Raw genomic sequence first — 23,570 nt, 5'->3', positions numbered from 1 at the left:
GTAGCTAAAGAAGAATTCCTGCTTTGTTGTCTAGGTATAACTTTTGATGTTAAAAAAAACACACAAATTTATAAGTAGTTAATTAACTTTAAATAGAATCCATCACTTAGATACTTCTTTCTAATTTCTAAGAAATAACACAATGAATTTACTTATTCCAAGTTACACAACCATTTGTAGATTATAAGCTTTTTCTTCTGGAATTTTGCATTTCAGATGTCATTTCCCCTAGATGGAAATGGGAATGCCTTTAAAATAATTATACTAAAATAATTAAGACTCGGTTATCCAGAGCTTTTATTTCTTCTTCTCATACAAGTGTGCATTATTAGTAAAACTTCCTTGACATCACGATTTCTTTTAAAATTGAACACTAGATTTACTTTAGTGTTTTTAAGCAGAATGAATCAATGATTTATTTTTATAAAAGACAAAGGCATACAGGTGTGCAGCCTGTATATCAACTGATGGTCATTAAGTTAAAGAGTTCATGGTAACTCTGATTATCTTAAACTCCTGGCCAATGACCTATGACACTCCTCCCCATAAATTTTGAAGAATCAAGAATTTAAGGAAGCCACAACTATTCTACATTACCATATGTTATGGAGTAAAACCACAGATATGCTTTCCTTAAAGCAAAGTGTCATTGTTTATTCTTAATATGAAATCATTTTTAAGACATCTGTAAACATTTAAAAGTCACAGAAGTCATTCTCCTACTCTTCATCGAAATCTAATTTTGTTTATCTTCACATGTCTGAAAAAATGCATGATACATAGTAATAACAATATGTAGAAGAATGCAACTTACTTTGAGAGCATAGAGGCCTGACTTTCCAGGGATTTTGAAGAATGTTCCATCCCCTATTCGAGTGTTAGTGTGAAGCATTGCATTCAGACAGGCTAATGGAGAGGTTCCACTAGAAAATAAAAGTGTGCAAAAATGAAGCAGTCTGAGGTACAGCTTCTATTGCAGAACTGTTCTCTAAGTCCCTCTCTCTCTCTCAAAAAAAAAAAAAAAAAAAAAAAGGCTTCTTTGCATGCCTTTTAAAAATACCCTCCCAACCCAGAAAACATCTACATTACAATAAAGGGCCAAGTCCAGTTTCACCAAAGTTAATCAGATGCATCTGTCTTCTAAGGCCTTCAGGCAAATTTTTCTTGAATTGAAATTATGCTTTTATTCATAGAGTAACCAATACTACATTTTACAGAAACCGAAGCTCAAATATTTATGTGGTGTTATTTTACAAATAACACCATAAAGCCTTAGCTATTAAATATTACATACAACTTGATGGTTGTACTTGAATGATCAAAAAAAAAAAACCCACCAAGTTCAAGAGCAGCTCTATCCCATAGGTTGAAAAGCAACAAAAGAATAATAAACCAGGGAAGAACTGATTTAAAATTATAAGTATTTAAGTTACTCACAGGACTGCATTTCTCACATAGCCAAATAAGAATGTATGTATGTGTTTATACCTCTGATACAGCCTCTACAATGACATCCTTTTCTCAGACATATCAAAGAATAGGTGTTTGGAAATTCTGTCCAGCTAACAGAATTCTGTAGTAAACATGCAAGTGACTGGATTCTAAGATCACTTTTTAAAGAAATCAAACAACATTAAACTAACAATTTAAAATATCAAAGTATATATGTCCAAACATTATTAGAGTGAGTTCATATATGTGAATAATATTTATAAAACATAAAGTACATATATATATATATTTCCTGGGGTAGATTTTAGAACAAATGTTTTGTTTTGAATGCAAACTAATATTTAGAAGCTAGAATTCAGAGCTACAATTTTTGCCTTTATTTAATGATACATCCATAAACATTTTACTTTCTACTATGCCGAAATATCAATATCGGGTCAAACCAGTTTTAGTTAAAAGCCCTACCCCTCCACCACCCTCACCTGCTTCTTAGGAATTATGGTTATTTAATTCACATTCTGAGACAATACAGCCTTTAGGATATGAAGCTTTCAAACTTTGTAAGTTCAGAATTCTAACTTTAAATTTTGAGGATAATTATATAATTTGTGCTCCTAATTAAAAGTTTTCTAAAAACCAAGACTATGAAATCTCTTACTTATAATGAAAACTCACCAGTAAAATGAAGAAGTCAAATATGCTGAATTGCCAGAACACACTTAACAGCAAGGCAGCATATATATGCACTATGGTCATAAAGGTTTATAAGTATTAATCTACAAAGACAACTTTTTAGGAAGCAGCTTCTCTGGGCCAACATATAAATACGCCTCCATTGAATTTGACAGGGAACAAGAATCATCTTAATATAAATTTGTTCATAGAATAATGTAGCTGTAACATTAACGTACACATGGTAATAACGTGTTTAGGTAGTATCTTTTCTCATGAAGCTCCTACAAGCTTGCAGACCTCATTTCATTATTTTCTCACAAAAGATTTTAAAGTGGCCCAGGCATATCTATAAAGTAAAACATATTCATCTCTCCAGAAATATAAATTCCAAATAAATTATGTAATACATGTTATACTGAATACTGCAAATACATATTTTTACATTGTACTCTTCAGACAAAAGCATAGAAAATCTGAAACTAAGAATGATTATGCCAGATTTTTGGAGTTTTAATTTAGTGGAACTGTCAGAAATACAGACTTTCTGCAGGGACTTGGCAAAAAGATGTTAACACAACATGTAAAATAGAATCCAATACATAAAAATGACATAATGTAAAATGTTTTAAAATACAACTTAATAAAATTGTTCACCTAATATGAAACCTCACAATGCTGTTTATTCTCTTTATTCCTACGGCCCTAATGCATATTATTCCAAGAACTCAGATTCAGCACGTTAAATAATAATACAGATTTAAAGGCAATGACTAAGTACTAAACAAATATAACATTACTATAATTTACATTTCCTTTCTAAGGTATAGCAAGCTGAAGATAATTGTAGAAGATAAATTGGCTATTAAATAGCCATTTAACGCTGTGCTTGCTGCAAACATATGTGATAAGTCCCCAGTTTTCTACAAATAATAAGCTCTATTAAGCATGAATATATTATTAAATTATACTGTTTATTAAGTCAATAAACACAAGATTTACTATGGAAAAATTTAAAAATATGTAATTCACAATCACATCTCCAAAGTCTCAATGCCTATTGCAATTTCTATAAATCTTTCCCAAAAGAAACATATGAAACTTGTTCTATTTCAAAACTATACAATATTTGCATTAGAAAATGATTTGCAATCAAATGAAAATTTTAAAGCTAAAATCACTCACTGATTAGTCACTTAGTTTTAAGCACATAAGTTTCGTTCCTTGAAGAAAAAACTACTCATTCTGGTCCATTTTATTTCAAAACAATGGAAAATAAGCATCAAAAGAGTTAAATACTTATTAATAGGTAACTGATTCATCCAACATAAAATATACACAGGAAAATGTATTTCAAAAACCTTTCACATCATTTACTTATTACTGCTATCTTCATCAATTCCATAAACTATCGAAAACTTAGACCACTTTTCCTGCAGAAATGTCTTAAGTGCTATTCAACAAAAATAAAGCCTTACTTATGCAATTTGATTATGTTTATGTTCAGAAAAAATAGAACTGACAAGTATACTATGTATTGTATATACACATATATATACTTTAAACATAATGATTAACTGTGAGTAAAAAATGAGGCAGATGCACATGCTTTAAAAGTCTGTACTCTTAGAATAAACTCCTTCTATGTAATGGTTCTTATTTTTAATTTATTCAACACAATTTTCTTCACAGTTATTGTAAGAGCTCATCAGCTCATCACCTCAGGTGGAATTTAGAAGTTCAAAATCCTGTAGCTGTGTGTGTGTGTATGTGTATGAGAGTGTGTGTTGTATGAAATCATAAAACACCAAAGTTTTAATTTAAAAATCTCTGAAATTTCAAATTTACTTACTTTCTAACAAGATGAATTGGAAAAACCATGATATCCCGATTTAGAGAAGGAAAACAAAAAGAAAGGAAGAAAACAAAGTTAGTTATCCAACTTAAAACACAATTCTTCAAACACAATTCTTCATCTTACCATTTCAACAAATAGGAATACACAGGAAACCCATCAAAGTCAAATCTGGCTGCCTATGCGAAGGTTGGGAGGAAAAAACTGGGCACTGGGCTAAAAGGTGATTTTGACTTTCTTCCTTAATACTTCAATAATAGTTACATTTTGTTCACAAAGCCAATATATTTCCATATGATAAATATAACTAGAAACAAATAAGCAGGAAAATATTTGTCCCCAATTCTTTTCTTTCTCCCATCCCCTGTAACTGGGCCCTTTCCTATACACCTGCCAGGGTAGATATACAGCTTATTCTACTTGTTTGTTTTTCCCCCTGGACTGTAAGGCTGTGGACCCTTCTAGTTTGTTTTCATTTCCCACAACTCCTGAAGCAGAACAGGGGTGGAATTTGGAGGCAAGGGAGCAAGCATAATTTAAACTGTCTAGACATCAAAGAACCCCTAGAGATGCTTTACAGAGCCCCAGTACTGTGTGAAATAGAGAAAAGCTATTGCTTTATGTTATCAAATTGCTGATGGAAGTCACACAATTTTACTGATGGTGAATACTTAGTGAAAGGAATGAAGAGCCTATCTACTAAATAATTTTAAAAATCAGAGAGAATACCTGGAGAATGCTATTAGAAGACTACTTACAGGCAAGACAAAGAAAATATAATTGTGGGTCACTATTCCTTTGCATATAACATAATGATTTACAATATTTAATAACAATCTTAAACTATTTTATCATATTAGTTATGCTTTAATAAAAATTTCAGATGGAAGCTATTTCCTGCAAACATTTCTTTTAACTTTTTAAAAATATGGGAATGAAAAAAAAATTAATCCTGTATAACAAAAGCATAAAAACTCAACAAATTCAAGCAGCTATTAAACATCATAATTAGTTTCTGTGTTAGGTGTTATCAATATAAATTAATATAAATAATTATATTTCCATTATTTCTAAAAAGAATAATAGCAAGCATTTCAAATGCTAGCTTTGAGAAAATGCATTATAAAGAATATATTTTAAGAGGAAGTTAGGTGGGTCTCTGGGGTACAGGTGATACTTTTGATACAGTATCTGTGTTCACTTTGTGAAAATTATTCATGATTTATAGACTAAACTATGTATATGTTATACTTCACAAAAATGTTTTCTAAATGTTAAAAAATTAATAATATACCATTAGATTTATTTATTTAATGGGCATGTCCCTATTAGTGGAAAAGAATGAGGATGGCTCCCAGACACACACAGGAACCCAGTCTACATCAATCGACAACTCAGTAACATAGATGGTTACAAATTACCCTACAAAAATCAAGTCCAGATGAACTTACTGAGAAATATTACTGTCAATAAGAAACTCTCTAAAATAACTAAAAATAAAATCTTAAAATTCAGAGTCCTTTATATATGCTGTCTGAATAACATATATGTATGTAATATATGTATATGGTTATATATGTTACCTGAATAATTCCAATACAAAACAATCTATAGTAATCCTCAAATCTGATTTTGAAGAAATGGTGTCCTAGACTTCATGGTCTCTCTAAAATCACTAGCACTAACATAAGAGGAATAACAAAGTTTAGCATTTAGAAAAGATATAAATGGGAATAACCCATCAAATAAGAGATAGGTCATATTTCAAAGGAAGATATTTTGTGATTTTCTATGTGAGGATATCCACGTGTTTTTCAATATTCAATATATCTCTAAAGTAATGTTAAAATGTGGTCCTGGTACTCTCATCAGGTGGGATTGAGGCAAAAAATGATTAACAAATAATATATGCCGTATACTTTAATTCTTAAATTTAGAGAAAGACTTTTGAACTCCAGATGTCAATGTGTATTTCTGGTTGATATAAACACGTCTGTCTGTACAACAAAGTCCAGACAGTAGGCTCTACAGGGAAATTAAGAAATAGCACTATATTAGTATATACTATAACATATGATCTGTATCATAGTTTTCAAAGACCCTCAACTAAAATAGGAAGTGAAGTGGCTATCTTTAATTACAGACATCTAGTAAAGAATGTATACACCTAGACACTGACAATTGTTCCTCTACAACTACGCATGCCACGATATGCTGTATTACCACCCCTCTGCTGGGGAAGGTGGTAGAGAAAAACAAGGAAGACTGTGGACTCTCAAGCCAGTCAGCCTGAGTTCAACGAGGTCGGGACCATTTAGGAGCTGTGTCATGTCGGATGGACATCTCTAGGTCACAGGTTCTTCAACTACAAAATGTGGATAATAAAACTCACTATGTCATAGAGAACTATTCCAAAAAGTAAATGAGTTAAAACATATAAAGTATTTAGGACTGTGTCTGGTATGTTGTAAGTGTTCAAAAATTGTGAGTTATTTATTAATACCACCACTACTAACCACAGTAACCAACATCTAGATGTAAAAAGAATGACAGATGGAAAGAAATTAATATTTGACAGCCTGTTTAAAGAACTGGCTGAAGTAGTATTTTAATTTTTAAAAAGATTTTAATTTCCAGTTTCATTTTCATCTCAGTATCAAAAAGAAGTGAAGACATGGGCATGTGTACACAGCTCACCCATAGTCTCTCACATATGGAGAGTATTAAAAATAACTGACAACTTAGTAAGGGGACAGGAAGGAGAATGATAGCAACACATCTATTACTACAGTTACCATTTATTGAGCATCTATAATGTGCCTGGGCTTTCATAACTACTGTCTATATTCCTTACAGCCACCACAAAATGTAAGCATGATTCCCAGTTTTATAGATGTGACCGAGGCTTAGAGAATAGGAGTATTACTGAAGTCAGATAACAACTAAGTGAAACAGTTGAAATCTAAATTCTAATCCAATTCCAAAGCCCGTGTTCTTTCCACTGTCTCACATTCTCTCTCCATAGAACTGCCTCCTCCACTTAAGCTAACTTAAGCACTTAAGCAAATATTTAGCACTTCAAGGAAATATATTTTTTTAAAGCCAGATGCTGCTAAATGATAAGGTGATCTGCTCCATTCTCAACACTGCATATAGCAATGACTTCCCCAGAGTAGATTTCAAATATAAAGAACTAGGCTGCAGAACGTGACATTGTTGATTATCTTCCTCTAGTAATGTCACCAGTGAAAACAAAGGAAGAAGAAACTTAAAGAAAATATGACAGATGCTAGGCATGTTGGCTGAGGCCCATAATCCCAGCAGTTTGTGCAGCATAGGCAAAAGAATGGCTTGAGTCCAGGAATTTTTGACCAGTCTAGGTAATATGGTGAGACCATATCTCTACAAATATATATATATATTTGTGTATGTGATAAATATATATATTATATATGATATATATACACACACATATCACATATATAGTGTGTATGTATAAATATATCTTATTTATGATATGTATAGTATATATGTGTATATATAGCTTATAAGATATATATATATACACACTATATATGCATGTGTATATATATTGTGTGTATATATCTTATTTATCATATATATACACATATACACATCCACATATATACATAATGTGTGGTAGAGAATTCAGATCTATAATTGAGATGCCTCTTTATTAAACTGGATCATTAAGAAAAAACACAATTCTTTCACTGAACAAACATTTATCAAGCACACTATGAATGTATGTCAAGCTTATCCTGAAATAAATTTGTACTCTGACAGTGTTTTGCACGTAATAGAAATGTAGGCTGAGCTGAACTAAATTTTCTGAATACATATGAAATGACAGGAGACTCAGCAGAAAGGCAGCCTTGAGGCATGTTGCAAACAAGAGAAAACCATTTGGAATTTAAATGTTATCTTTAGTTTATACCAAGGAGATGACTGAGATGTGACCATGTATAAATATATCATGTCATTTACTCCTTTGCAGTCAACTCATGGCCATTTGTGGCTCTTCAGGACTTTTAACCTATTTCTCCACCCCTGCAAGCTCAAAAAAAATATTTCCAATTAGTTCAAAAACTATAATTTACAAAATAAAATTACAAATTTCAAATATTAAAAACAGACACTGTAATTATATCTGGTATAAGTCAGCTTCATACTAAAATGTAAGCTTCTATAGTCAACATATAGCTACTCATACTCTCCCATCATGTTAGCAATGGTCAGTACTTGACCACTTCAGAATCTGTCCTGTGGGACAGCTGTCCTAAGTGTTGCTCAAAAATATTCTCAAATATGTTTGGGAAATGTTACATGTTGCATTCTCCTTTTGCAAACTCACAAAATGCATTAATATGTATCAAAGTATCTGAAAAATCCTGTTTAACTCTGTGTTGCCTGATCATATATAATAAAGGAATCCTCTGCACCATAATATTTAGCAACACCTCCTATTATGGCATGCCAGAAAATATACCTGGAGAAATGTTATAGTGAATTTATATAATTAGGATAACTAGGAATAAAGCACCTAGCAGTCAGCACTCCCATGAATGTTTAATTTTATTAGGCAAATGTTAAAAGATTACTTCAAAAGTATGCAAAGCTCTCTTTTTATGTGAAAAATACAGTGTAATGATTATTTTCCATGCATAAATTTATAAATTGAAAAACACATCCAGGAAGCATAAACAGCATTGAAAATTTACAAATATTATCTATATACACCTGAAAATATTATATATTTGCAATACAGGTTGAGTAGCACAAATTCGAAAATTTGAAATACTCCAAAACCTTAAACTTTTGAGCACCGACATGATGCTCAAAGGACATGCTCATGGGGCCATGTAGGATTTCAAATTTTTAGATTTGGGATGCTCAACTGGTATAACATAAATGTCCAAAAATTTTTAAAAAATCCAAAGTCCAAGACACTTCTGGTCCCAAACATTCTGAATAAGGGGAACTTAACCTGCATTATATTACCCAACAGATGGCACATCTAACATGAAAATCGTCTCTCTCATCTCCTCAGAGCAGATCTTCCTTTTGATCCCCCCTCGTCTCACTCAGTGGTGGGTATAATCCTCCTCTTCCAGCACCCATGATTGATGCATTTTTTCAGACTATTCCAATTATTCTGTCTCCACAATGCCCCAACTAAGTTCATCTTTAACCTTACATTTTTACTTCATTACATTCTATTTCAAAAAATGTTTACCTCATTCACAAAGAAGGTAATTCTATAACCTCTAGCTGGTCTTCCTGCTTCAACTCCTAGATCCAAATCATCCTATATACTGTTGCCAGATAATTTTCTTATTTAAAAACAGAAACAACAGAAACACTCTTCAGACTGCTTCTTAGCCATGCCATTCACTGTTGTTGTTGTTGAATCAGTGTTTTTCACTGCCCAGGGAAGGAAACACAAAGTCCTCAGGCTACCATTAAGGTCGCCTACAACACAGTTGGCACCTACCTCATCTTCAACTTCTCCAACTCTCAGACCACTCTCCTAGAATCCAATCCAACTCAGGACATCACCAAGCTTCTGTGGCTTCCAATGTCTGCTCTGGCTATCATCCCTATGGGGAAGGCTTTTAAGACCTAGGATATTCCCATTCCTCGAGAACAATCACAATACTTTGCATATCTCTCATGGTTTATTTTCTTTGAAAATCGCTTACATCTTCAACTTTCCCACTCTTACTACTTCCAACGAGTTTGGAAATTCCACAGGAGATAGATATATTTATTTTTATATTGCTTGACAAGCAATACCAATGTACTCAAAAGTTGTTTGCTGAAATAAATTGAATCACTGCAATAAAAGCTGTTACAATCATGGATGTGTAAACATAAAACACATGCAATGAACATCACCAAAATTCTTTTTAAATTCATGGCTGCAATGATGTCTGAAAAGGACTCTACATACCAAAAAGCTGCAGTGGCCATCTTACATTCACATGCCCTGCATTCTTTTCTTTTAGGAATTCTCCCTTTCTTAATGATGTGATTCCAATATATGCATCGAAAAAATAGGATTGATTTCCCCACCAGTAAGGCTAACCAGATTAAACTATCTCCTTGGTCACAGAAATTGGCCAGCTGGTGGAAGTTTGAGTAGCTTTTAAAAAAACAGGTACAGAAATAAAAGGAAAGAGCATAAATTATCTTTCAGTAATAACATAGCTATAAAGACACAAAAAAGAGTAGCTGGTACCTATCTCTGTCTCCACAAGACCAGCGATTGCAGTGTATAAAGCTATCAGAGGAAAGAGAGTAAAACATGGAAAGAAAGGGGAGAAAAGACCATGGGAACTCTTGGGTTGTCTGGTCATGTTGAAGATCAACCTGATGGATGTCTAAGCTAAATAAGCCAGTAAGTCTCTAATTAGTTTTATCTTTGACGTCAAAGAGGGAGCTTATATAAATTATACAAGCTATTTTTCTAGGCCTTATACACTCAGCCATAAAATAATACGTTTAAGATACATGTGTTTTGAGGCTCTATTAATCCCTTTCTGGTTAAGGTTTTAAGGACAATTAGTAATAGCCTAACTATTAGCTTTCTAAAGTCCATTCCAATCAGGCTGCCTCTCAGCATGTTTCCCTCTTCCTCAATGCCCACTGCTCTCCTCTCTTCCTACTCATTTATCAAGATCCCCTCATCTTCACCTCTGAAGGCCTACTGATCACCCCTGCAGTCCACAATGATGCTCCCTGCACTTCCAAAGGCATTACAGCCTATGCTACTATTGTAGCATTTAGTTCTGTGCAGTCCACCACCACATTGCTTGAAGGCAACTAGCTCCTTGAGGAATCTGACTTTATTAAAGATTCTTTGTGTTCACCTCACATCACCTTGCCAGATTCGAACATTCAGAACACATTCGGGGGCTTAAGTTAATATTTTACCATTTACAGAAAACAAAATTTCAAGCCTGACAGTTCCATGTGTTGGCTGAGGACATCCAGAAATGGGAAATATTAAATACTCCAGTGACAGCATAAACTGATATAACCAATTTGGAAAGACATTTGGCAAGATCCATTTTTTTAAAAAAACTGTGCATGCTCTACAGAACAGCAATCCACTTTTTGGTACAGACCCTAGAAAAACACATACTTTCACAAAAAGACATTACTAGTTATAGGAAAAATAAACTAACTTAAATATTCAATAGGTTATAGCTATAGATTTAGATATATTTTGCCTATAGATTCATAATAAAAGTATAAATTCTGAACTACAACAAAACATAGCAAATCTATGACATTGTTGCTTCTGAGAAGAAAGAAGAGGAAATTAAAGCAACTTCAGCTTTTTCTGTTAGACTTTATTAAAAAAGAAAAAGAAGCAACTATGCCACATCCACAACTGCTAATTCCAGCTACTGTTTGCTGGAATGTGGGGACTTTGCTATATTTTCAAAACAGAAGAAAATGGTTTGTTATTACGTTTTTCTTCACAATGTAACTTTTCTCTAATTTATCAGATTATTCCCTTGATTCAACTAATGTTTTCATGAAAGCAAATTAATATAATTACATGGAAAGTGTAAAGGTACATCATTATATCCAGTTAAAAGTACAAGTCCTCAACTCCCCTCAATCCCATCCACTGCCTCAGAATGAATAACTATTAAAGGTCAACCATGATTTCTTCCAGATCTTTTTGTATTTATATTCATATATATGCATATATTCAACTTTACGGTTTAGATTTTCACATTTATTTTCAATACAAATGAAAACATGTTTTGCTCTTAATATTCTACAGAATTCTTTTAATACTTTAACATTTTAGTTTATTAATTCTTATTTGAATTTTTTACAAGTGTATATTCTGCTTACAAATAGTAAAATATTGATAGATGTATAAGGCATAAATGTAATTTGACATTACAAAAAAGTAACATCAAAAATGCAAATTAGCTTGTAAGTTTCTGAATGTTTTTAATATCATGTAATGTTCTTAAGAGTCTATAAAATATAGGTACTGTATCAAAATTTAAGTATTTCCTTATTACAGCACACTTAGTTTGCATTTATCTATGAAAAAGTGCTACAATAAAGAGTTTTATATATAGTTCTCTTTGTATATATACAACTATCTCCCTACAATAGATAAAAAGATTGTATTTCCAGTTGGAAGGGTGCTTTGAAAATTTTCATACTTTCAAATTACCTTCTAATGAGAGTGACTAGTTAAAGACGGATAGTATCAATCTTTAAATTTTTGCTAATTCACTCAAGGGGTGGAGATGAAAAGGCCATTCCACGTGGGAAAAGCAGAAGGAGGGAGGCACAAATGGAGAGAACTGAATGTGGCGTGCAGGGACATGATTCCAGAGCAGTGAGCAGAAGAGAGAATAGGATAGGAATCAGATTCCAGAGGGAAGGTCTACACCACTTCATGGTGCATAATGTTTATAGTTCCACAGTTTAAATGCCATGGCCAAAAGCTTTACTTTATGCAGGAGCTGATAGAAAGCCCCAGAGGACTTTAACAAGGAAAGTGCTCTTGTCCATCTATTAACACAAGGATAGATTTAAGCTGAGGTACATCTAAAAGACAGACCAATTAGAAGCCTGAAGGACTGGCCTGCAGGGAAGGTGGAGCAAGCTTCACCAGAAAACTAATGGTAGTCAGCAATGTGGAGAGAGTAACGAAATACATGCAAAGACAATAAATAAATAAATAAATAAATAAATAAATAAATAAATAAATAAATAAAACAGGCTGGTTTCTTGATGTTGTTTGGACCAAGACACTGACAAAATGTGTGCTATAAGGGAGAAGTTTAGGATTCTTCTGGGACTAGAGATGAATGGTGGCATAATTAAGATGGACAATACAAAGGACATTAGTTTGACTATATGATGAATTTAGTTCTGGACTTAGGGATTTAAAAGTATGCATCCAAAATTCAGATATGTACATGCATCAGAAAGTTAATGGTGGGGTTCAGGATAAACACTGGAGGAGCTATCATCACACAGAGAGTGTTCAGAAAATGGTGACAAGCGACTGACATATATAGTTGTAGAGTAATAAGAGAAAAATGACTGATGTGAGTTCATTATATTCCATGAGAAAACATTACTAAGGTCAAAGAAAGGAAAAAACTCCTATAGGAATTTGATTGTAATATGATGTATACCCTAGCATCAGCATGTAACTGTTTTAGAAGGCATAATAAATCTCTCTATTCATAGGTAGAAATAACCTGTAAGTAGGAAGCTATCTAGGAGATCTGGCCAGAAGAAATCATTCCTTTATATATAGTTTTCTCTTTGTAATACAAGAATTTACTAAACATCTGCAAACTGAAGAAAAGATGACAAAAATCACTCAATATACCAACCCCTGAACATAACTCTAAACACTCTGTAAACTTTCTTCCAGCCTAATTCTTTCCATTTTAAAGTTATAATTTATTTAAATGTTGAATACTGTATTTACTTTATTATATCCTTTTACATATTACTACAAAACCATCATAAATGTCACATCAAAGGGTTTAAAATATTCTGTCAACTTGTTTCAAGTTAGTGGTCTTCAACCTGGCTATATATTAGAATTTTAGGGAAATTTTAAAAAATGCATATTCAGGGCCAACTTCACATTTATTAAATACAAATATCTGGGTGGGGCTGAGGTGTCAGCATTTTCTTAAATCATTCTAAATGATTTAAATGTGCAACCAAGTTTCTGAGCCACTGATGTCAGTAGTGAACATTTAAACTGTCCTTTAATTACAATTAAAATAGCACTGATATGAATATCTTAATGCACATAATAGTCTTTTCTAATGATCAAGAATACTTTATGTTAGGTTTGTAGAGTGGCATTATTAATTCACGAGATATGGGTTATTTAATGACCTTTGTGAATAATGCCAACTGACTTTTCAATGAATTGTTTTGGTTTACATTTTCACCAGCGGTATATAAGCAAGATGCATTACTTGGAGTCAAGAATGAAGTGCAAAGACTGATTAATTTATTAGGTGAACTAAAAAACAATTCTCATGGGATCCTTTAACTCGAATTTTCAGGATTATTGGTAAGACTGAATGCTTATCCACATATTTGTTTATTCCTTAGTTTTATGCATTGGAGCTCCTCTTCTGTTGATATCCTTTGGCCATCATGCTAGAGGGTCATATTTTTCCTTGTTGTTTTAATAATCTCTTTATATAATACCTCTAGCATATTAACTAAAACTATTTTCTCCATGGTTTGTGACTTAATGTTTTGTTTTTCATATGCAGACATGGAAAATGTTATGTAGCCAATTATCTCCATCTTTTCCTTTGTGGTTTATTTTACAGCTTCTAACTTTGAAAAGTTATTTTCCTGTCAAAGGTTGAGTTAAATGTTACATTTAAATTTTTCTAATTTTTTTCCAGTGGTATGACTTTTCATATTTACATTTTTCATTGTCAGTATTTCTCAACATAAAACACAACCAGCATATTACATGTTGAAGAAAAAATATCATTTATAATTGCTTTCTATGGTTCAGAAAGAAAAACAGCAGTTTCCTTGTTCATTACCTAATTTTTTATTCATTCTCCTACCCTTCTCTCCAAAAAATTCTGGTACTACTCATCTGAAATTCCTTGATCAGCAGAATGTCAAAAGGACTCAGCTCAGAGTTTTGCTGGCTATGGGAAAAATTTTACCTTTTAATGTTTGATAAAGGAAATGTCTAAAAATAACTCAACCACTAGTGTTAAGACTGGCAATCATAACACAAGACAAGTGCCAATTTAATTTCGCTTCTTTCTCCTCTCTCCTCCTCTTCTTTCTTTATCCACCTATTCTCAGGGTACTTTGTCCACTGGTGGCCTTCCATTTTGATTAAAAGTACCACCATATAAAGATATTTTTTAAACATGTTTTCTAGAAAAAAAAAAGCCATAGGTTTCTGCAGTAAACTATAAGTTTCGTGAAATTCAAACATCATAGTCATTTAGCATGGTGTGAAATACATATATATATATATATATATATATATATATATATATATATGATGTAGATAGAATTAGGAAGTAAAAACAAACTTTACAAAAGGACTAATTTCAAAGTTAAGACCTCTTATGGAAACAAGTGGCTTTGGAAAGGAAGTATAAATAGAAAGAGCAGTGAATTTAAGCACCCTTCCCTTCCCCAAACTTAGCATGTGACACTTAAAAATACATATTAAGAATCCAGTAGTAGGCCTAAAAGAAATTCAATATACCTAGCTCTTGTTTTAATTTCACCCTCAGGGAAATATGATTCATGAGAAACGTAAGTTCAGAGTAGGGGGTGGGGGTCACAGAAATGCTTATATTTGCTTATAAGCCAATATTAATACTCTTCTTCCATACACTAAAACCAGTAAAATAAAGGTCAAGATAACTAGGATCAATGTAAGTGTTTAAAGAGAATAAATAATAATGTTGCAGGCTAATAGTTTTTAAAAACTATAAAATTATACATACATATTAATAAATTCCACAAGCAATGCTACTCATCAGTTATATAAATATTGTTTGTTTTATAGAAATAAATATATTCCTTAGGAAAAATGTGCATTTTGATTACCCATGAGGAGAAATGTATCTTTAAACAAAATAAGATTTCCTGTGCATTGTTTGACAGCAATATCAATGTTCCAACCAGACACACAGAGACTCTCCAGAGAACAATTCCAATCACGAAAAAGGAGAATATGTAAATGTAATCGGAGTAGAAAAGAGAATTGAAAAGCAAAGGTAATAGTTCAAGAAAAAATTATTTTAAATCTGGGCCCTTATTTAATCAACTAACTAAATGGTAACTGATTAAACCATTGCTAAAATTATAGAGACCTACCTATGTCTATGTAACAAAAGAAGTATTCTTCTGTTTCCCTTCATTTTTCAAACTTCCTAAAAACACAACTTGGGACATCACAGCTTCTGACCACTTGGCAAGCATCTTATTTAAGTAAGCACAACTCCAACCAACTCATTTAAGTTGAATTAATGTTCTTGGTCGTTTATATTGCCACTTAAAGCTTTCAGGAAATAGTTCCTGAATATACCTGCCACCTAATTTCATGAAATCAATATTTCACTAAAACTAAGTCAGGAAATCTTAAGGTGCTGAATTCAATTATAAATGTTACTTCAGGAGTTGGCAGTAGATAAAATATAGCATTGACATTGAAAATCATTACAGGTAAAGGACTTTACTTCTTTTTGGATGTGGGGGGATTGTTTTCTAATGTACCAGTAACAATTAGTAATGACAACAAGTTAGGATAACAGTAACAGCTTTAACCTTTCTAGCATTAACATGGGTTTTATAAGCACAGAAACAACATTCTCTCTGGCTACAACTCAAATAAATCTATTGTGATGATGAAAGACAACTATCATCAATGTAAAAATGAAAACTAATATTAATTCAAACTTCATCCAAAGATGAAAACAACTATTTACTGAAATCCAGACAAGTTACTCTTTGAGTAGGACACAAGAATTCACCACATCTCTGTCATATATACCGTGTTACACTTAAAAGCAGTGGTAAGCCACGTTCCACATAGAAAAATTTTTGCAGACGTATTAAAAACATAAAAGCTTTTATAAACAGTAAACACCTGATATTTGCCTTCAAATGCTGTCTTTCCTCCAACAGTTAATTACTAATCGCCTGATTGCCTTCCATGCACAGATCCTTAGCGTAGGGTTCTAGGATCCAATATTGGGTATACCATTAGTTCATTTTCAGCACAGAGAGGGAAGAAATGTCAGAACAATGACAGAAAATCCAAAAGTCTAAACCTGTTCATTTGATAATCTTAAAATTATTCCTTTTCTTGGCTTTTCAAACTAAGTGTAATGAAAACTCTGAAAATTTTCAAAATAAACATTATCCTAGTATATTCCTATGTCTCTCATTTCTTCCTTGTTCATGTCTCCTAATCATCATTTTCTTCTTCTTTTCAAAATCTTTTCTCTAGAGACACCTCTTCAAGTCTGACACTTGCCTGTGGCTCACAGTGATGGAAATACTGAGCTTTGGAATGAGCAAGACCCAGGCTCAAATACCAGGTCTTTCCACTTATCACTGTGATGAAGTTAGGCAAGATACCTGGCTTCTCTCAGTACCACTTTCCTCGTCTGTAATATGAAGAAACAGCAACCACTTCTCAATGTTACTGCTAGGAATAAATGAGCTAAAAAATAGAAACTGCTTGACTAAGTGCCTGACATTGATCAGCTAATACAAAAATGTTAGTTTCCTGCCCTTTTGCCAAAATGATATTCAACAGACAGTTCTAATGATATTTACAGACACATACATCTGTGTTTTCTTTTCAGTTATTTACCTGTATTCTACTCTTAGACCTCATAAACTTCTTCCATGTTCAACACTCAACAAGCTTTTCATTACTCTAAAGGAAAATACTGAAATCATATTATATAAATAAATAACCAAGAAGAAGCACCACATTTCTAAGGAACATGTTCGAAATTGGAGAAACTCTAGTATATTCCTTGCAAAAATTTAAAATGCATGAGCAGTTTAAGGCAAAGTAGAGACAGTATTTACGCTGCAAAATTCCTTAAAACTGCAACCCAATTTGATTCTTAGTAAAACAAAGTCAGAATAATGAAGGGCTTTCAGTGAAGATAAAACAGTCACTGGGAAAAATCAGCCTCAAGAATATGTATTAATGTCATCATACTACTTTGCTTAAATGGGTCCCAAGCAAAAGAGTGAACAAGAAGACTACAACTTCAGCAAGAAAGATCATGGAGATGCAGTCAATGTTCACAGGGAAAAGGCTCTGGATATATACAAGAAAGGAAAATAAAACATTTCTATCTAATATTACATAGAATTTTCATTTTTAGATAAATTCATGGTTAAAATATGGCCAAAGTTTACACAAACTGTAATTCAGACAGAAAAATTAGAAGGCACACCAGAGCCTCTCGAATTTTCACTTTCCAACAATTCACACTTTCTCACTTTCCATTCTAGTCTGCACTGTCACACTGACAAAACAGAAATAACATATGTGAGCGACACCAATCTGAGGATCACTCTCATAACCTTCTACCCAGTCATTCAGATCGCACTGCCTGGCCTTCAGATGTCCATTTGTCCTCTCATGCCCACTATATGACAGGGGAATGAGTGACTCTTATGGGGTTCCATACGGGAAGACCCTCAATGTCCATTTTCACCCAACATCACTAGCTGGTACCTACCCGGAAGGAATGAACGGAACCACTCCAATGCAATCCCAGCCACTCCTGCTAGTTCAAGCATTCGGTTCAGCATCACCTCATGACCAACACGAAAGCAGCTGAGGCTCTAATATAATCATCATGGAAAGTTGTCCCAAATCCTTCATTGGAGGAAGATCCTTCATACACACCAACGCTGTCTCCAAGCCATGCCGGGGTCTGAAACCAGACTGGAAAATATTATATATGTGTATATATAGTAAAACTCCCACAAACCACTCTTCTACTTTGTCATATTTATTTACAGCTGCTTAACCAATCCTATATATATCGCCTTCTCAAGATGAAAATATGAACATTCAAGAAAAGATCCTTTCCATAGCAGAAGGTAAACTGAAGGCACATGAAGACCTGGTGCTACCTGTTAAGGTAGTTGAGGTGATCCCAAATGGAAAATAGTTTGTCCTAAAGGGAAGAGAGAAAACACAATATTGGTTTCCAAGGCTAATCTTCTAAACAGGGTGGACAGAATCAAGTATTTAAAAGAGAGAAAGAGGGAAAAAAAGCCTTGACTCTTTCAGCAGATAGAATAGCAATGCCAGATTAACTCCTGAAGATCTATTTGGTATTACCAAACGTGCCTTGACGCCTCCTGAATCCCACCACTTCCATAATCCTAACTACCATCACCTTGACAGCATTATCTGACTCTCTCCTAAACAAAGAGCTCTAGACTGATTGCACCTGCTTATAATGGAGCAGGGCCAGGAACCTTAGAAGGAATAACAACTTGAAATTGTAAGATTTTTTTTAAATGATCAATGGAGCTCCAAGAGCTATCATACATAAAAAGCAAAAAGAATTCAAACCAACTAAGAGAATTTCAGTTTTCCTTCTAACTCCTTAATGAATAGGGTTTTTAGAAACAAAGTAATAGATATTACATAGAGTATTTGAAGTTTAACCAGAAAATTCACTGTTCTTTTTCCCCTTCGGTCCATTATTATAAGATTGAAGACTACTTTCTCTTTGCTTGTCCCCTTCACCTAAAGTGATATAATAGTGACAACTGGAACTTTCAGTCCACTGCCAAATTTTACTAACTTCTTCTAGTTCCAGAATGCATCTAAAACAAAATTGAGTTAATTCACTGCAGCATGATTTTCTATGTACTTACCCTAAATTATTTTTGAGTCAAACTGCTATCTATAAAACTATTCATCATATACAACTGCACTCAAGGTTAATAGAATTCTGTCTTCTTATCTCCATTTAACTTGCTCTACTGGCCAGACCCATTCCATCCTTGTCGGTTACTTTCCCTCTAATTAAAACAAAGAAAACTTGGAAATATCCAGTTGGTGTATTGCCTCTCCTACCTACTTGGTTTATATTTTGGTTCCTATGTCAATTATTCTGCTGATGTAAAACACCTAGAAACCTTTTAGACAGATTTGGACCTGAGATTTATGGCAAACATAATACTCATTATGTTTTCCTAGACACTCTTCACTAACTTCACTACATCTCATGAAAAATAACATGTCTCTCACTAAGGATAATGCAAAGAATTGACTCACCTAGACATAAAACAGAAAACATTACTTTAAAAGATAAGAGTTCACTTGGTTTCTTAGTAATATGAAATAGTTTTCTTCTTAAAATTTTAAATTCTCATGGTTGACATACTGACCTCTTGTTGCATAACTTGAGGTTCCAACCACAGGCAAGTAAAAAAATCTTCTCAAACCATTCCTTACAAAGATATTGACTAAAGATGTCTGAGTAACATATGTTCAGTCAAACAAACATTTGCTGTGATGGCCCTATGACCTAGGAATCATACAGGACCTGCAGATGAGTAAGGTATGCCACCAGCTATCTTGGAATTCAGTCTATTTGAGAGAACGACTTATTTAAAAAACAACAATAATGATAATCTAGAAATTTCTCAAGGGGTACTAAAGAAGAAACCATATTTCTTTGGGGAAAGTTTCCCAGGAGCACTAACAATGTATACTTAAATGATAAATGAGTATTAGGGTGGCAGTGATCCTAATAACCAACAGAGGCTAAAGCATTAGTGTATGTATGTGCAATTTACAAGAATCTTGGAAACCAAATTACTATTCACAACTAAATATTTTCTATGCTGTATTTAGTTTAACAGGCAGCAAACTATTTCAGTATAATGGGAAGATCCTAGCATACAATGAATATTCAATAAATATTAAACTGAGGATCTCAAAGACAGAAGCGTACAAATGATGACACAGATTTTCCGAAGATTTATTTCCTACATACATATGTATCTACTAAGAGATAGAAAATTGGTTTTGTTTCCTAAAGTCTCTCCCCAAAATTTTCATTTTGTTTATATGAAGCTTCATAATCACATTTCAAACAAAATTTGAATGACGGTGCAGATACAGGACTGGATTTTAAGACACATCCCTTCCCCCCAAAAAATATACCTAACAGACAGTGGGCAGAGAAGTACTGTCAGAATACTACTGTTAACACTTATGAGTTTGGATGGTGGGAAAGCAAAGGAAATTCTACATCAGTGTTATACATTCAGAAGGCTGAAGTGGCCGAAGTATGAAAGCAGCCAAAGAAATATACCACTTGCCCCCAAAAAATGCAACCAAAAGAAAACCTGAGCACTAAGATGTTAAATAAATTAGAATTCATTGTAAACAACTGTCATTATATCATGTAAACATGGCAAATTAGGAAATATAAATGGGTAAAAGCTGCTAACGTTTTAATGCTACAGTGAAAAAAAGTTGCCCTCTGAGTTACAAGTAAGATCTAAGTTACAATTTATCACTTGTAACTCAGAGGGCAATTTTTTTTTCACTGTAACATTAAAACTTTACATGAAAGCATCTCATTTAATAAAGGATAATTTACTTATAGGTAGAGTGTGCATCAGGAAAGTACACTGATATTGGAGTCCCAACATTAGTTTGTTTTGTTTTGTTTTGTTTTTTATTTGAAACATAGCTTCACTCTGTCACCCAGACTGGAGTGCAGTAGCACAATCACAATTCACTGCAGCCTCAGTCTCCTGGGCTCAAGCAATCCTGTCACCTCAGTCTCCAAGTAGCTAGAATCACAGGTATACACCATCACACTTGGCTGATTTTTTATTTTGTACAGAAGGGGTCTTGCTATATTTCCCTATATAGTCTATATATGCACAATCTTAAACTCCTGGTCTCAAGCAATCCTCCTGCCATGGCCTCCCAATGTGCTAGGAGTACAAGAATAAGCCAGCACATCTGGCCCCAACATTATTTATTTATATATATTATAAACAATTCAGGCTCTGCTTCATTAAGTAATAATAGTTTTATATCTTGTCATGGAATCTGAATAAAGAACACTAGCTAGACTTCCTTTTCTAATTACTGATGAAATTTTAGATAAAAGATAAATATTAGATGTTATAATATTTTAATGAAATATTATAATAACATCTATAATATTTCTTATAGAAACATAAAGCATTTAGCAACAGCATGCCAAAATACCATTGTAAAATATCTTAGAATATAAATTGGGTGTCATTCTATCTTGATTAGCTTTCTCCAAATGTCTAACAATGGCAGCAAACAGTGACATCTCATAAATATCTTACAATTGACAGAAAATTTTTCAAGTTTTTGTAAATTATTTTATTTTTATAATAGCATCTTGATGCAAGAATTATGATTTCCCATTTTACTGGAAAGAAAAGAAAATTAGTCTAAGTGACTTATCCAAGATAACACATTATATTCAAAGCAGAAACAGAGCTAGAATTCAAATTTCCATTCATTCAATCTGAAAATATCACAAGTCTATATTAGATACTGCAACAGAAGAACATACCTATTATGTTAAAATGAAACTGCAAGGATAAAGTGATGAAGCTAAAAAGTGAAAGAATTATTCACAAGGAGGTGGTATGTGACATCTGAATTAGGCCTTGAAGGTAGGGGTGGAGAGCAAAAATTGTTGAAGGTCATTATAGGCTGAGCAGTGTCAGAGAGACCTAAAAGTATAAGAAATGTCTATGTAAACTATATAATGTTTATCAGATGTAAAAAGTGATAATACATCTTTAATATAAATCAAGCCCACAAGATTTAATGAAAAAATAGACATGGAAGAGGCTGGTGGTTGTTCGCCAAGAAGGACCCTTCTCTACAGTTAACACACTCCACTTTTTATCTTGGAACATGCCTCCTCAAGTAAAGATTTATTCTCTAGCTTCCTTTCCACTCAGTGCAAATGTATGTCTGACCAATGGGGCATGAGGAGAACTGTTTATTCAACTTCGAGAACATGTCTTTAAAGGGACTATGTGTGCCCCTTCTTCCAGCTGCAAGCTAGCTCAGACCACTAAGATAAGAACAAATTCCTAGAGACAGAAAAGCAACAAGACAGAAGGACCTAGCTTCCTTGATATCCTGGGGTAACACAGCTATCTCATAACTCCTAGGACTACCCACCTTCAGACTGCAACATGCAAAGTGAACTTTGATTACATCACTTAAACTTTGGGACTCCATGATACCCATGCAAACTTACACATCAGCTTATAGAAGAGATTGTGCTAGAAAGTAAATAGCTAATTTCTTGGATCTCAATTCTCCAAATCTAAGAAAACAACCTGAAAATATTTAAATTAACTGCAAAGGGTTTAATAAAATCAGCAGCATACACTTGTAACAGACAATCAAATTCATGTTTTAAATTTAGTCTACCTATCAATATGCCATATTCTAGACAGTAGGAAGATCAGGGATCAATTTCATTATTTCATATGTGATGAGTAAGACAACATATAGTGGATTAATTACACAAAGTATTTGATAGCTCTGAATTATACTGGATTTATCCACTTTTAATCAGTAAAATAATCATTACATACATATATCACATACTGCATTTGATACACTAAAGATCTATTCATGAAAAAAATTTAAATGTTACTAATGCCAGAAAAAAATAATCAGTAAATGAAAACTTGATTTTTACTGTGGCTTCACATTAGTTGACACTGTTTTCATTTACTAATTGGACTTTTCAGACCATAATATTTTACTGTGACTATATTTAAGTATAATTGCTATCCATTTTGTTTTTTATAGAGAAAAGAAGGAAAATTCAATCAGAAAACATAAAATATAACGTAAGCAAAGAAACAGGGTGGGCTGTAAGTCCATGGGGAAAATGTGAAAAGAGAATAGGTGTTAGACAAACCCTCTTAATCACACTGTCTACAGACAAATCTATTGGCCCCTGCCTCACATATC

At 33.1% G+C, this 23,570-nt stretch overlaps 1 protein-coding gene across 7 annotated transcripts in view; it reads right to left on the bottom strand.

The window, feature by feature from the left end:
* Positions 1–23,570, bottom strand: part of ASXL3 (ASXL transcriptional regulator 3) — a 174,242-nt gene that overhangs the window by 106,181 nt on the left and 44,491 nt on the right. For 2 of the 7 annotated variants that reach the window (XM_078346919.1, XM_035270834.3), the window contains exons 3-4: positions 18,283–18,491; positions 815–923 (exon numbers count right to left, since the gene is read on the bottom strand). In XM_078346919.1, coding sequence (XP_078203045.1) covers positions 815–892 — 78 coding nt within the window. In that variant the 5' untranslated portion in view covers positions 893–923; positions 18,283–18,491. Of the gene's footprint in view, positions 1–814; positions 924–3,976; positions 4,795–18,282; positions 18,492–23,570 lie in introns of those variants that run through there. The other 5 variants (XM_078346920.1, XM_035270835.3, XM_054244109.2 and 2 more) reach the window with 3 other exon arrangements.

This window comes from Callithrix jacchus, chromosome 13 (assembly GCF_049354715.1).
Source record: "Callithrix jacchus isolate 240 chromosome 13, calJac240_pri, whole genome shotgun sequence".
NCBI lineage: Eukaryota > Metazoa > Chordata > Mammalia > Primates > Cebidae > Callithrix > Callithrix jacchus.
The sequence above is the reverse complement of the archived record's forward strand: the minus strand, read 5'-3'. Positions and strand labels throughout refer to the sequence as shown.